The sequence below is a fragment of the Agelaius phoeniceus genome, chromosome 10, assembly GCF_051311805.1.
Source record: "Agelaius phoeniceus isolate bAgePho1 chromosome 10, bAgePho1.hap1, whole genome shotgun sequence".
NCBI lineage: Eukaryota > Metazoa > Chordata > Aves > Passeriformes > Icteridae > Agelaius > Agelaius phoeniceus.
Genome location: NC_135274.1, coordinates 13,037,055 through 13,054,085, shown reverse-complemented (window position 1 = coordinate 13,054,085; position 17,031 = coordinate 13,037,055). Strand labels below are relative to the sequence as shown.

Below are 17,031 nucleotides of genomic sequence, written 5' to 3'. Positions count from 1 at the left end.
CAGAGAAGAAGGAGGGAGGATGACAGATTTTCTGCAGTCCCTGATGTTTGGGGGTAGATGACAACTAAGATCTGCATTAGGGGAAAGTCTACCTGGAACAACACAAACTATTTGTTGTTTTCTCTAAGTTGCTGCTGCTGTGTGTCAGCTCAGGCTTGGACACAGAAGAAAATGGAAAATAGTTACCAGTGTAAAAGCAATAAAAGCCCATATACAACAACAGTAAATGTTAGCTCGGTTTAAAGTAATCAAGATAAAATGTCCTCTAGTATTTTAGAAATTCTGGAAAAGCCTACAAAGGAGCAAAGGAAGAAAATGAGCCATGGCACAGAGAAAAAGAAACAGAGTGAAAATAGTTTCTGTAAACAACTGCCAGACCTTCTTCTAGAATTAAAACCAATAATAGTAGTATTAATACTAGCAGTGATGAAACCAGGCTATAAGTGGAATAAAAACCATGACCTGCTGTATTGCCAAGAAGAATAAAATTTTGGGTATCCATAATGAAGGTTCAAACACTGGCCACTTGGGCAGTAATTCAACTACCAGCACCTTTCTTTTTTCATTCCTTTTATTTTTTTATCTGTTATATAAAGGTCTATATAAATAGAAAGCTTAGTATCTATGTTTCTGCAAAGTCTCTGCTTCAGGAACCTTAAATGTCTAAAAATTTGCAAATATTGTCAGGAATAAATTCCATGGAGACAGATCCATTATATATACAGAGTATACACAGGGTATATATACAGAGAGATGTACAAAAGACTCCTCAATGCGTTCTTTCAATGTACTGATCACTGTTTTAACACATCTGAAAAATGCATTTGTTTGTTGTTTGAAATTTTTATCTAGAAGATGTCTGCATATTTGTTTCAAAACTGTTAAAATTGGCTGTCTCTGCTAGTCCTTAAGCCTTCCTGCTCTGGTGTGTCTTTGCTTTTCCTTAGCTGCCTGAAAACCTCTGCTTGCTACATGATTTACTGGCTTGGCACGGCCACATCCCAAACTTCCCCAGTTGGTTTTACCTTTATAGTTCATCTGATTGTCCCTCCTGTGGGAGGAGATCTTTTGTGAGGAAGCCTGAGCAGGCTCTACCAATTTGCCAAGGGAAGGTGTGGGTGTCTGGTGCCATGAATGGACTTTCACTTCTAGTTCACACACATATTGGGGGTAAATTATAGCTCTGATGTTTTGGCTTCCTTCCAACACTTTTAGGAAAAATATATAGCCAAAAAGTTGTGTGGGAACAGAAACTGTTTGATTCCATCCACTTCTCTGAAAGATTCAAGTTTTCCAACATACTGTAGTGACCTACCTTTTTCTTCATAATTATAATTTCAGGAAAAATAACCTTCTTTCCCTCTTAAAAACAACCTTGAACTCTAGAATACTTTTTTTCTGGCCTGCTTTATTTTTCTTAATTAGCAGCTGATGAAATCACCATGTAGTTCTATAATAATTTTCACCTGAGGGAGATCCCACTGTATTCAATAAAGGTATTTTAGGGAACACCTGACCTTCCTGTATTTTCAGGTATTTTTTTTCTTTTCTCACATTGTGCAGTGTTACATGGCATGTGATGAAGGGCAAGGAGGAAGAAGGGCACTTGGCTAAAGGAAGCCCTGTGGCTTAGCAAGCGCAAAGAAATGTTCCTCTCCAATTATTATTTTCCTGTTGGTCAAAAAGACAGGAATAAAACATTATTTCTTATTTCTGAATAACTGACTCTATTTCTAATAACTGACTCTACATAATTCTATTAGAAATTTTCTGCTGTTCACACACGTTTTCCTTCTGATGCTTGAGTGTATTTCTCCAGCATAATGCATTTTTCTAAAATGCATCTGATACAGGTGTTGCTTCATTTGGCTGATATCAAAACAAAGAATCTTCATGCTGTTCTGCTAGTTAAGACTGATTAGCATTTCTTTATTTGATGCTGCCCCATCAGGTTTGGACAGAAACAAAAGTAGGATACAAGATTTAACCTCAACAACAGATTTTTCCTCAAAAAACTTGCATGAATTACTGTAAAATCTCTGCTGCAATGCTAAGTGCTTGCTATTTTATTTCCTTTTTCCAAGGAAAATACATTGTGCTGTACTCACAGGCTGGGAAAACTAACAGGAAGAAAAAGATCTTGTGAATAAATGAGATTTTGCTTAAGAATAACTGAAGATGTAAAAAGTAATCAATTAAGATGTAGCAGGGAATGTGACTGGATGCTTTCTATTGCAAAAGCCCTTCTGTCATGCAGACCTTTAGTATTAGATCTGTATAAAGTGTGTAGAATTAAAGTGTTTGTCATGCTGAGCTTTCATCCTGAAGTGATCTCAGCAGATGAGGGGAGGGAAGTGGAAAGCTCAGCGTGGTACAACTAACACAAACTGTTGATCTTTCTATCTGCTACAAGAAAAACTACCACCCCAACTTGCAATACATTGCATAAATAAATATTGCCTGTATTTCCTTTTTTGAAAGCTGTGAAAGCACTTGAGCCTGTCCAATGTTGTTGGCTCAAGGAAACACAGAAAAACTGGAAATAAAAAGAGATCTGTTCAATAGGTGTCTAATATAGAAAGTGCTGGCTAATCCTAATGAGCCCAGCCAGGAGGTGAAGTATTATTCCAACCAGAAGGAGAGGCAGAGGTTACCAGGCTCACACTCAGACAGACAGTAGGGACTGGGACAGGTGTCTGTGAGATAAATATATTGAGGATTCAGTGGGGAGTGAACAAAAATCTCTCACTCCAATCCCTGCACTCTTTCTCGTTCTGGCTGGCAGATAAAGCAGGCCTTTGCCATTAAGTCTGTTCATTTATCAGTCTCTGAAAACAGTTTTCTGCTGCATTTACTTTGAGGACTCCCTTAATCCACTTCTGATACAAATTTACAGAAATAAACTCTTCAGCGTTTAGAAAGCCTCTAAAACCTAAAAACACTTTGAAATTTAGTATCAAACCCACACTGCTTATTAATGAACTGCAATCATCCCCTTTGTACAGAGAGCAGATAGCAGAGAGGGCAAGTCATGCCAGCAGGCCTTTTGAATTGCTCTCCAAGGAAAAGGAAGAAGAGCAGAGGCACTATAATTTTAATTATGGTTCTCTCCAGTGTTAAACTTTCCAATTTTGTGTTTAGTTAAATAATTGGTTTGGCAGCAAGTAGTGGAATAAACAGAATAAAATCCTGTTCTGTTAAGTTGCATCTTATATAGAAAACCTCAGGTAAATTACTGTGTCTTTTGGATGCTTGAAAGGATTAAAAGTTAGTGCTAAAAAGAAACATATCCAGAAAAATAAATAGCTCTAGCAGAGAATAATGTGAAATGAAGAATAGAAGTAGATATTCTTTGAGCTGCAGGGAAACAGGAGTTCTGGAAAGATTTAGACCAGAAACCACAGTAGTATAATGAGCACATGTCATGTTGTGGTGCTTCTAAAAAATCATGGGGGGCACACTGAGTAAAAAAACTTTTCAGTGAGAACGAGTCACTTCATACTTGTTCCTGAAATAACTACATTAAGAATAGAATGCTTTCTTCTAGTTTTCTTCATCCCTGAACTCTGTTGGTAGATTGGAGGGCAAACTGTAACCCTAACCAGTCTTAATAAAGCCAACTTTTCTTGCCCTAAGATTAACATAGTTAAAAAAAAAAAAAAAAACATTTACTGACTATGGCTCACATTTGACTAATAAATTCTCACTCCATGCCATGACCTGTTTTGTTACTGAGCATCCCTATCATGGTCAGAGCCCATCATTCTAACAGAACCATTTTCCTTGATTTTAGGACCTCTCTGAATTCACCACTCAATGCAGACCAGAGCACCAGTGGCACAAAAGATCATTTCCTGATTTATAATTCACTAAGCAAAACAGAGCAGCAGCTGCAGTCTTTGTACTTGGCTGGGACAAACATCAAAGAACCAAGTGGCTGCTTTGCTGTCAAGACACACCTACAAGTTTCTAGGCAAGAGAAACAAAGAATTATAATGGATCCCCTGGTTTAAGAAAGCCACAGTTGAAAAAGGACAGAAAATTTAGATAGCAACATGCTACTGAGCACCTCTGCTGCCAGGGTTCTGTGTCCTTGCATCAGCAGCACCTTCCACCATTAATCATCTCCCTGATTTGGTGGTGGTGCTAATCAGCATAACTGGAGATCACAGATTTTAGTGCTTAGTTACTTCTGTTGTAGTACATGAGCATTCCCCCCTCATTTTGTGGTGCTCCACCATATGCCTTGAGAACCCTGTGCCATTTCTGCAGACTGAAAGCACGAGAACTCTTTTCACATCTTCATGTTATTTCAGTGCATCTGTTTAGAAAATCCTTTATACAGAACTTCAACCCTAAGCCTTATTTCCAAATGAAAATCATCAGACTGCAAGGATTGCATTCTTACTATCAAAAAGCTTAAAATATTCACAACTTTTTAAAAATTCTAAAATTCCAATTCTTAAAATACCAATCATTTTCCATCTATCCAAGGGACATTCTGGAATCCAAAGCCAAGCTCAGCACATTTTCTTTGACAAGGATCATAAAAGAACTCAAAACAGTACTCAAAGCAACAGAACACAAAGATGTAAAATGTTTCTTAGTTTGTGAGGCTTAGAGCAATTTTGTATCTGTTCAATATAACATTTCAACAAGAAAAAGAACCTACATGCATGGAGTTACTGGTGTTCTGGGTAATAACTGACTGCTGGCAAATAACTCTGAGACACTCCAATTATTTAGTGCACAGCCCCTTTGCTTTGGTGGCCTCCTTTCCCATCCCAAAACACTTGTGGTGGCTGCACTCAGGGGTGGGAAGCAGGAGATGACCTCAGACAACTGCAGCAGTTTCATTCTGTGGGACAACTTTCGTTCTGTCCACAAGTTTCCTACTGCTGAGCCCTTGCCACAGCTCCAGCCCTGGTTATGAAGGGTTACACCAGGAAGGAAAATGCTCAGTGGTTTGAGACAAAATTGCTGCTGCATGTGTGGTACCTGCTGTGATTTGTGTCACCCATTTGAACCTCAGCCACAAAGCTGCACTTTTTATCAAGGATATTTGCGAATATGTAACTGCTCTGAGGACATATGGCCAATAAATAATTCAGAGTTATCTATCTTCCCTGCAGTTTTCTTATCCACCTACCACCTTTTAATGTTTTGTTGGCCTGGAAACAATATTGTTTATGGCACTTCTAGTATAAAAGTGTTGCTGACTGGCAGTAGACTATTTCCAGTGTGATACCTTGAAAACAAATTGGTTCTCCCCAGTCTCCATCTGCTTTGCTCTCATCTGCTGTTAGCCCAGGGAAGTCTTGGTTTGCATTTTGAGTGCCTAAAACTGTTCATTTGCAATTATTGATTCCAAAATTGTTACAATGTGATTGAATTTGTTGTTCCTTTTTCTCTCCCTCTCCCCCACCCCTTTGTTTTCTTTTCAGCTCTATTTCCATTTACAGTCCTAAGGAGAATCCTAATGCTTTTGATGCTGCAGCTTTCTTCCAGTCAGTGGGAAATTTTCTGGGGATCTTTGCTGGATCATTTGCCATGGGATCCTCTTATGCTGTTGTCACAGCTTTAATATCCTTTATGGTTTGTTTTCAGGGAGCAAATCTATATATGTTGGAAAAAATATGCAATATCTGAGAGTGACCATCTTTAGTCTGAGCCTGAAGCTTTTCACTCTGGGCTCAAGTGTTTGTAAACAAACAGATAAATCATAAATTGACAGGAAATGCCATTTGTCAGAATCTAAAAATTTCTTTTTTTACACTTATCATTAGGCAGGACTCTGGCCTTTATCACCCTATTTGCAAATAATTGTATTTTAAGGAAAGTGTTTTGAAGGATATTGAGGCTCAAACATTAATTTATTAAGAACACAACTTATTTATGAACTCTAGACTAGCAGCAATTATACAAAGCTACAAGGGAAACACTACACTGTGTCAGTGTAGTGACAAGCCCATCAGTTTAACTAAGCTGGAAATTAAAGGTCTTTCTGTTGCCCTGCATTTTTTCTAGTGTTTTGCACTTCATATAAAATGCTACTGTAGAAAGATCAGTGATTTTGATATTTCTTGCATTCACACAAATGTAAACAAATGCCAGTTTGTTTTTAAAACTGGACAAAATTACTTCCTTTTCCTTTTTTCTAGGAAAAAGAATATCAAATGCAACCAACTAGGTATTAATTCAAACTCCACAAAAGCACTCAAAACAGCTAACTTTAAAATCTGTTCTGGATTTTGCTCCTTGAGATAAGTCAGAAGCTGTGCAGTTCTTCCCAAATTCAGTGTTTAGATGAGTATGGGTGGGGGAGCTTGCTTTGTTTCTTTCATCCTTTCTCAGACTGGGGGTAATTTTAGCTTATAAAACAGTTGGGTTTTTATTTTTCCTTAGTAATCTTTTAGCACTTGACAAAATTCACAAAGCTGTGTGAGTTTCCTATGTTGGAGACAGGTCTGTTTTTCCTCCTATCCTGGAGTGCCTTCTTATCAGCAGAAGCTGCTGGGCTTACAGGTAAGTATTGTGTTTAATGAAATAAAAGCAATTTTGTATTATGCCTCTAGTGTGGGTAAAATGCATGGTTTATTTTAGGCATGACATCATATATAAAGCTCCTAAAAGCCTGTTGCTATATTGGAGATTGTTTCATCTTTAAGAACAATTCTGCAGTGACAGTGAATAATTCTTCCAAAGACATAACAGATCAGGCTCAAGTCCTCTGTCTCTCTTCCCTGCATTATGCCATCCCTATTAATGTCTCTCTATTAATCCCCCTCTTTTCTGGCCAGCTATGGGACCAAAGATAACTGTAAGGCAAGGAAGGAAGGGGGCAGTGTCTTGTGATCACCAGCCTGTGCTCCTCTGCACACACTCCATATCCCGGGCCCTTCTCGTTATTCTCAATTATCAATAATTGAGACCAATTATCAATAGTAAAGCAAGAACAGGGCCAGTGGGTTGCATCCATCTTTATACTTATAAAAAAAAAGTCATCTTGTTCAGTACACCTACATGTAGATTTTGGCACAGCCATGTCCCAGTGACAGGTAGGAAGATGTGTGATCCAATTGTTTTTTCATTAATGCCAGGAAAGAAATTGTACAATCACAGTCAATTGTGTGCCCAGGGCCTCCATTAAAGTCCACACAGAAGTTGAGGCAAAAATTGTAAATGGATATAATTTACCTCCACAGCAATCTATTGTATAGTGTGACTCAAAAGAACAAAGTTTCTATGACCTTGATTGTTTCAATGCTCTTGAAGTTGTCACCTCTGAAATCCAGTGCTCTAATTAATGTCAGGGAAAATCAGGAGAAGAAAAATGCTTAATGGAGTATAATGCAGCCCATGCTGGTTTGTTTGCAAAATTGTTCAAAGCCTTTTGAAGGCAACAGTTATATTTTTACTGAGTTCTCTGGAGCCAGCATGTTACTTTTTTAATATCAGCCACACAATCAAACCATTTCTGAATGGGTATTAATATCTGCATTTTTGTCTTACTAATTATACAACTTTGCATCCTGTTTACTGCCAAATTCTTCAGGCCAATGAATAAAAACAGTGGTACATGAACTGAACAAAAGGGTGGTATTTAATTTCATCAAGAAAATCAGATACCAGGTGGAATGAAAGTCCATTTTGTCTCTTAACAGCTCTGTACTGGTTTGGGCAAGGGTAGCATTAATTTTCTTCACAGTGGCTAATGTGGTGCTGGACCAGGCCTGGTAATCAGGGGTATTTCAGGTGTCCCTGAGAAGCTCTTACACAGAGCCAAGGGGTTTTCTGCTCCTCAGCCCAGCAGCAAAGGGGCTGAGGGTGCCAGGACAGCTGACCCCAGAGCAGAGAAGCTGCAGGAAGGTTTCTCACTCTTGCCCTTGCCTCATTCTCTCCCCATCCCACCAAGGAGGAGGGAGAGAGGGAGTGAGCAGCTCTGAGAGTCTGAGCTGCTGCCTAGGTTAGACTCAACAAGCTCTAAAAATGTGGCATGAATACTGCAGAAAAATGCAAGCAAAGCATTGTTGATCACTTTCCTGCTTCTGGAGGTACTGATTTCCTGATCCACTGACTTCCAAGTAAAGACTGGTTTAAAATGCATTCCTCACAGAGCACAAGGATGCTGTGTTTCAGCAACTGAACAATTGATTATACATTACACACAAAAAGTAGATTTGTAAAGGAAACACTCATATCTTTCAGAGCCTCAGGTGCTGCACCAAAGGTAATTTCCATTTCTCAGGCATAGGAACAGACTGTATGTCCAGACAAAAATAATTGGCATATGTCTTTTTTGCATGCTGCAAATGTGATGATGGACAGCAGAGTCTCTCCTGGTATTACCCTGAAGAGTGTTTCATTGCTCTTTTCTGCTGTAATATATAAAATATCTGAAATAAAAGACTTAATTATTGAACACCACAGATGGTGGTGGTAGCCATGGTATGGAATTTTAAATGGACAGAGGCAGAGAAGGAGGAAGAGAGTGGAACCAAAGTAAAGTTTCAATTTAAGGGAAAATAGAAAACTGTTGGGAAATTTAACTAATTCTTAACAAAATAGGAACTGGTAGAGGAAAGATAATTAATTCACCAACATATATATTCCAATAAAAAGTATCAAGCATTTTTAGTTCTGCCACTAGCATTTTTTCATGGGTATTTTTTCATGGTTTCTGAGTTTCATGTGGAAATTGTTTAATTACACTGTTGTGAGAAGGCAAAGTTTAATCTTGAAACTTTTATCAGTTTAATCTTTGTCACTTAATTTCTGTTAAAGGCTTTTGTCAGAAGCTGTTATTATGGAAAAAATCATGGAGCCTTTCTTGTGGCTTCAGAAGTTCAAAGCTGTGTTTTATAACTGCATTTACTTTATTAGTACTCTGCTGACATTATCCTTTAGTTGCCTGCCTTAACCAGTTTTGATGTTGCTTTTGTCTTTCAGTTTCCTCTGAAATAGTTCTAACTCTCCTCCTTTCAAAATACTATTTTAAACCCCAAGTTCAGCAGCAGAAATATTCTGTTGGTTAGGAAATTTTCACCAGACTTTGGTTCAGCCCTGATTTCTCATGCCCATGCTAAGGAAATGAGTGGGAAATGCAGATGTGTACCCACAAAGCACCTGCTGCAGGGGGCAGGGGGAGCCCAGCAAAGGGGCAGTCATGCTTCAGGACACACTCAGCCTTAATCCACACTCTAATTTCCAGTCTTTGCCAGCTTTCTTGCTTTGCCCTTTGTCTCAGTGTGTGCAGGTTCTGGTTTACAGCCCTGTGCCTGTCCCTACAAGCAGCTGTGAGGATGCAGAGAGCCTCAGGCCAGCAATGGCACAGCTGCACCACTGCATTCAGTGCTCCACACTGCTAGTACTGACAAGCTTCAAAAATCAGCTGCTTCCATTAGACATTTATGCCTCTATACATCTTCATTTTCCTTGGATATTGTGTTTTCTCTGTTCATTCCTTCTAAATGAACTTCAAAGGATTAACACTAGACTAATATTTCCCTGTAGCTATTAAGTAATGTAATTGCAAAATAATTTTATTCTTATTATGCTTTCCACAGCAGTCCTTCAATCATTCTGAGCTTTTTGAAGTGTCATATTGAAGTATTTCATAATTTATAAATAATGGGCTATACTGGCTTTTTAGTGGGTAAAGTAGGTGGTAGGGCTCACTTGTTTAGCTTGCAGATTTCTAAAATAAAACTTAAATGGAGAGTACTACAGGTCAATATTTTAGAAAATATTTCATTCCTCTGCCCCAAGATATCCCATGATATATAACACACAATATATGGGCCTGACCCTGGTTGAAAAATGGATGTGATCGAACCAGCAAATCAAAATAAAAATCTGGGATGACTACACAATTATTGTTATACTGGGAACTGGAAATTATAAATTAATGTTATGGTTATTAATCTTATAGCTATATCATCAAGCTGTGACACATGCATGATAAATTGATTCTTATACAGTGGAATCTAATTTGTGCATGTTCTCATTTGCCCTGGAGTATATCATTCCTGACTGCTGAGCAAAGCTGTAATAGCAGAATACTTGAGTAAGGCCAGTGTTAATAGAGAGGTTTTCATTTGCAAAGTTCATTACATAGTATTTACTAGTAGGCTATGAAAAAAAATCATTAATAATTTAAATTAAACACTTGTTGAAATAAATTAAGAAAGTACATCTTGCATTTATTAATTGCTTGTTATCTTGTTTTATAATTAAAAACATTTTCCAAATTTTGAATGATCACTCGGTCTGAGAAAGGTTTCATGATGTACATGGGCATTTAATGGTCATATCACTTGGACCTTCTCTATCTACAGCTGTTTGAAGTGACCAGATACTCAAATAAAAGGAGATTAATTTACCTGCAGAAATACACTCAAGAATATGTATGGGAATTGACTTGTATGTATGTGTTCATTTGGTGCATGCTTCAAAGTCACACAGTGACTCAGTGAAAAGGCATCAAAAGTGCAGCCAAGCTCTCTGATTTTTATACAGTAAAGACCTGCATTATGAAGACAAAAAAGACAATAGACCTTGAAGGAAAAAATTGTTGGAGAGTGTAATTTTTGTTCTTTTACTAGTTTTCAGAGCCCTGATCATTTTAAAGCAAAAAAGCTTGTAATAATAAATTACTGCTGCTTCCTCACCTTCAGCAATTCTTGTCTGGATTTTTTGTGATGTTTCTGCCTTTGTGACACCTGCCTTCCTATTCAGGGGCTCACAGGAGAGCAGAGTCTATCTATCAGGAAAGCTTCTCCTCCTTTTCCTCCAAAAATAAATAAGCAGTCTATTATGAATGAGGTACTCAGGATGAGTCCAGAGATTGGTCTCTCACTGGGGCAATTTTGTGCTACTTTTCTATTTAGGACATAGCAAGCATGAATGTCACCAACTTCATTTTCTTTAATACTGCTGACAAAGTGCATTTATCCTCATGCTGTTCACTTCTCCTATCTGTTTGCTGTAATTTGTCTAGAATCTGTCATCTACCTCATTGCTTTTTTAAAATGCTTTGAGCAGGTCTTGTGCACACTCTCAGAAGGGATCTACCAAAACATTTCTGTCTGCAGTTCTGAGCACTGTGAGCCCAAGGCAGTTTGGGCTTTAGTTCACTGAGCTGACATTATTCTATACAAGGAAGATATTCTGGGCTTTCAATTCTAAACTGTGTGGCTTTCTTTTCTTTATTCATTAGTAATGTGCCATGCTGTGACATGCAGAGTAGGCAGACTCCTGCCAGTGAGGAGGGAGAGGGGATACTTTGGCATCCAGGTCAAAAGCAAAGAGACCACAACTCTTGTAAGCTCAAGGTCTGCCACTCCTAGGGGCACAGGATGAAATCTAAGCCTAATTAGGAAAACAAGAGATAAGAAAATGGCATTTGCCAGCTGTGCAGAGACAGATGACAACTGAGCTGGTCTGCTGCCAATCCCTTACTGGAGTCAGAGCTTGGGCCTGGCTAATTTAGAGGCTGCTGTAGGCACAGTCTTCTAAGGCAGTAAGAAAAAAAGAGAAATGTGCATGTTTTGGAGAAAATCACATATTCTAGCAAAGCATTAAGCTGAGACCAAAGATCAGTTGCATAAAATGTGGGTAGTGGAGTCTTATTGCTAGTGCAGAGATTCAGGATAAACAGGGTAAGCACTCTTAGCATGGCCAGAATAAATGCTGTTATATGTCACCACAGGAGTTCCAGTGGACATTGAATTCAGCAATTCATTTGGGGTTACAAAAGTACAACACTGAAGCCCAGGTCTCACTTGAAGCAGCCAGGTACAACACCAATGATCAATCCTCAGATAAGGGCCTAAAAAATCCCCTCAGCTCCATCTCTTGTTGTTTTCTGTCACTTCAAAAGAAAATCAGCCTCAGATAACTACAGAGATAAAAGCCTCATGAACAAAGCACGAGCTTTGGTTTGCATTGGTGCAGGTCTGGTGTAAGAAACCTTCAATCTTTTCTTTAGTACCAGGAAAATGATTAGTCACATTTGATACCCTCAAACAGCCTGGATAGGGAGATTGTTGCCCCTGGGTGTGTGGCCCCATTACTGCAGCAATTGGAGGCACACAGAGTCTCATTTCCTGCCACTCACACCTTCAGCTGCATCCCAGGAGATGCTGTGGAGATTCTCACATAAATATGACTCCAAAGTAAATGTTATCTGATTTAAATAATCTCTCTTTTACCCAATCCTCATTGTCCATTTTCCTATCATTTCCCCACCTCTGATGAAAGACCAGTTCCTGCTGCTTTACTGAGAGATTTCAGGATGTTGTGCATCTTTAGAGAGGCATCCCAGAAGTTCTGGAAAGCTTTTAAATTGGGATGAAAACTGGTTTGCTTACAGGTCTTTTGAAATGAAGCTACACCTTTATTATTTTGCTTCCCCAGAAAGTAGCGGTTTGGGGGTTTTCTTTTTCTAAATTCTCTTTTTTACCACCAACAGTCCTGACAGCTGGAGAAAAATGTCTGGTTTCATCTCTCAAATTAGCAAATTTTCAGGTTTTGATTGTGGCCACTCACTTCCAGGTTTGTATTTAAAGAACATTGCACATGCTGCTCTTCTCTGATATTCCTTTTTGCATGTTTGTGAAATGGTGTAAAAGAAGATTTTGTCTATTAGTGAGAGTTAATATGGGAGCTATTTTCAGATTAGCACTTGTAAATTAATTCCCACACTATAATTTTAAGGTTCACACTATCAGGAAAATACTTTTAAATGTACAAGTTCCTATATAGTTGCTATATTTTTTATATTACTAGCTTTTGACTCAACAAGCATTTCAACTACATGTATTTGTAAAACCTAATGTAAGAATAAGTTCTCTAGCTGTATTAACAGCTAACAAGCTGCTTCAATGTCTCTGTTACAAAAAATCAAATAAAATGGTAAGGCTTTTATTTCTAAAAAAAAGAGGTTGATCTGAAGCTGAAAGTTTATTAGTGATAAAAGCATTTTTTCTGTGAAGTGTCTCATCTTTTATATTAAGAGAAAAATGTCAGTAATCTGTTAATAAACACAATGAGCTGCATTGCACTTAACAACTTACCACCTGTTTCAACTCAAAACATTCCCTGCTTACTTTAAGTTAGCATTTTGTTCTGCAATTGTAGTCCTGTCTCAGTAATTGCTGATTTCTCCACTTAAGTAAAGAGTGACTGAGCTGCCTCCAACAGCCTGAAACTGAGGACAAGTAAAAGGCCCACTTGCTTTGTCTGCCTCCTGCATCTAATGGATATTTTCTGTTTTCAACTCCAGCATTGCCATATCTGCTCTTACCTGCTTCTCTGTGAAAGCAAGCCCACAAAAGCAGCCTCATTCTGTGCCACACTCTGCTCATACAGTATTTTGCTACCCAGCTAACTTCAATTCCAGCTTTTATAGCGCTACAAAGAAATCCAGATTGCCTTTTCCTTGTAACTAAAGAGTTCTGTGTTTGCCTCTTCAGGTACTTCTCTTTCCTTTTCAGTTAACATGTAATTGATAATCACTCTTAAGTAATCATTTTTATGGATATTCATTACAAACCATTTTCTCCAAGCCTTCAATGAACTGTTCATTGTGAGAGTCATGGCTGGTACATATTAAGCTTTCAATTGTAGCAATTGGAATATTCCACTGCATTCCCCCAGTCTTCCCTGGAAACAGAGTATATCTGGTTTCTACACTTGCATAATTGCATGGTTCAGTTCATTTATTCTTATTGCAAAATCAGATTTAAGCCATTTTATTCTTCATGACACTCTTGGTTTTCTCACTACCCATAATTAACAGTTTCTTAGCAGTCAAAACCAGTTTATAATCACAGCTGAATTTAATAGCCAATTTTTAAAATGCAAGACTTGACATCCTGATGATTAATAGAGAAGAAACTGCATCAGAAACTCTTATCTCCATTTCAGTTACTGAGCCTGGAGCTAGTGATACTTAGCAACATTACTGTTTGCCTGTATTTTTAACTGAAATGTCATTGTTTGAGCATCCCAGTGAATATTATTAATGCCTTGAGAATTTTTAAACTCCTCAGATCAGTTCTGCACAATCAAATACAGTTACTGTGTAAAAAGAATTAGACACATTCATGAGAGCAATTAGACCTCACAAAAATATAAACTTCCTGGAATGTATTTCAGCAGTGACAATCTCACCACACCCCATAATATTTATCATGAAGAAAAGTCTTAGTGTAGCTAGGAAAAAAAAATCAAAACAGACTTAAAATAAATATAAGAAACAAAGACACACTAAAAGTTCAGTGGAATTTCTCTTGGCTAAAGAGTCAGTGTTCTGTAGAAGCAGTACAGGTAAATTTAAAATATAAAGAGAACCCAGAAGCAAACAAAATGTCTGCAGGGAGCAATGATCAGAGTGGACACAAGGAAGCCCTGAGCTGTTGTGTCAATAATTATCTGTGTAGACATGCCCCAAGTTTAAGAAAAAGAGTGTTCTTCCTCCATGGCCATTTACATTTGGCTCCTGGTGGACACTGTTTTTGGATTTCTGTTTTCTCCCTCTGTGTGTTCCTCCTGCATGATCTGTGTCCAGACCTCACAATCTCATCAGCTTCTTTAATTACACTACTGCACACAGTGATGTTACTCTGTGATTCTAGTGAGTTACAACCAGGGCCAAGGCAGTATTGAAAAATATCCCTACAAAACAAATTTGTTGCTATTATTCCTGACAATCCTGCTTCCCTGCCCCTCCAGACCTTCCACAGGCTGGGACTACAACTGGTGCACAGTCGCTGACCTGCCTGTTCTGGGCAGCACAGCCTGCACCTGCCAGAGCATCCCTTTTAAGCAGTGGGTTGTTGTTCACCTTGACATTGTTACACCCTGCTGGTGATAAGATACAATCAGGCACAGACTGGAATGGTTTTACCCTGTTGCAGTCATTTCCTACCAAGTAGTCTCAAACCATTTAAATGTAGCGGTTTCTTTTCCTTTCCTATTCAGTCCTTGCCAAATTCTTTCAAATAGTCCAAATTCCTACATGTTACAATTATGTTAGTCTTACAATTACTGTCAGATTGTGGTTGGATCATACCATGTGTTAATTGAAAAAAAATTTTATACAGCCTTTGAATTTCCAAATACACTACAGTGGAAATGCTATGGAAGCATGATTGGCCTTAGAACATATATCTCAAATTTCTTTTGTTATAAAAAGCTATTAAGAGACTTAATTTGGTTTTTTATGCAGCCTTTTGCAAGCTTAAGTAAGAAAACAGAAGCAGATAACTCTTTTTTTTTTTTTTTAATTCCAGGTATTGTTGCTGTCCTTTTCTGTGGAGTCACACAGGCCCATTACACGTACAACAATCTGTCAGCAGATTCCAAAATGAGAACTAAACAGGTAGGACATGGAAATAACTGACCTTACACTGGTGGTAAGGAGTAACAGTCACTGCACTACAGCTGGATGGGATTTCATCAATGCACAGCAAGAGGCTTGTGTCTTCATCAGGGGAAAGACTGGAGATTTTGCCAGGAAAACAGTAACAATTATCAAGATAAGCAAAAAAATAAGAATATAAGAATCTGTTCTTCCTGAGAGACCTGAAATGCCAGACAGGTATGGAGATAACAGCTTCCACCAACTTCCATACAAAAATGCTTCAAAATTAAGGAAATCAAAGAGCTCCAGGAAGTAAAACAGAAGTGGTCTGAAAGATTGGATCCCTGTAGATTTTTGCAAAGGGATTGTATAAACTGCAGTCCGGCCCACAGATTTTAGCAATGACATTGTTTAATTTCTGTTTAATTAAAAATTGCCATAATTAGAAAGATAGAGATTTTTTTTTTCCATTGTGTTATTTAGAGTTTAGAAATGTGAAATTCGATCATCTGTTTTTGTTTGAAGAAGTGACTAGTACAATTGTAATTATTTTTAAAACATGAGGCTGTTCTCAGATCTATGGCATTGCAGTGTTCAAAATACTTTTCAGCATGAGTAATTTTAGACAACCCTGCCACTACCTAGAGCCTGGTAGAAGTCATTTAAATGCAGTTTTCTTCCCTTTTAACACTGACTCATATGTCCCAAAACCCCCAGGTTGTAGGAAATCTATCTCCTAGAATAAAATGGAAACTTATCGCCCAATACTATAATTTTCATGATGCAATCTCATACCTTTTTCAGCAATTCCTTTCTTTTAAGCATTTGAAATTTTACATAGAAAAATTCATTGCTTCTTGCACATCTCAATTTAATCAAAAATCCAATTTTCTATCAAAAACAGCTTGATAGAAAAAAATACTGGCCACAGTATCAGTTCAGCTGTTAGAGTCTCACTGACTTTAGATCACAAAAAGTTTCTGGTCACTACTCTCATAATAAAGTGTTAGCTATTGAACAGTCTGAGTCTTTTCAATTGTATTTCTTCATAGCAGTGGAGTCTGATGCTTTCAGAAAGTATTCCAGCAGAGAACTAACCTTTCTCTGATAACTGCACTGAAAGGGAATGACATTGAAATCTACCATAGAATTGTTTCTGTTCTGCTGAAAGACTGCATTACATATGCCATTACTGCCCTTGCACAAAACTTATAATTTGAATAGAAGTTTTTTCAGGGATTCATCTGCATGTTTTAATGATGCATAGCCTCAGAGAGAGACAGAAAAAGCCAAGGTTGGTGGTATTTTTAATTATCTATTAAGCTTTTCAGCACCAGAATCAACTAATATTTTGTTTAAATGCATCCTAGTATTGTTCATGTTTACTCTGTTATTCCCTCCTATTCAACAAATGCAAAACAAAATAGTGAAAATAAACCAAATTTACCCTTGAACACATAGAAAAGGGATTATGTGTTTCTCTATGGAGCTATGAGTTTTATGCACACTTTCCTATTCTGTTTTTCTCTTCCCCATAAGCCCTTAATCCTCAGCCTCCTTTACGATATGGTTCAAACATTGTTGTTGAATTCCTTTGAATTCTTCTAATTTATTTTCTAATCCAAATATTACCCTTTGATATGCAGCTGTTTCAGTGAGACCTG

The 17,031-nt window shown here is 37.9% G+C and overlaps 1 protein-coding gene across 2 annotated transcripts in view; it reads left to right on the top strand.

Moving 5' to 3' along the window:
- SLC9A9 (solute carrier family 9 member A9) overlaps positions 1-17,031 on the top strand; it is a 176,505-nt gene that overhangs the window by 66,190 nt on the left and 93,284 nt on the right. For both annotated transcript variants that reach the window (XM_054639225.2, XM_077183933.1), the window contains exons 7-9: positions 5,445-5,583; positions 6,420-6,525; positions 15,297-15,385. In XM_054639225.2, coding sequence (XP_054495200.2) covers positions 5,445-5,583; positions 6,420-6,525; positions 15,297-15,385 — 334 coding nt within the window. The remainder of the gene's footprint in view (positions 1-5,444; positions 5,584-6,419; positions 6,526-15,296; positions 15,386-17,031) is intronic.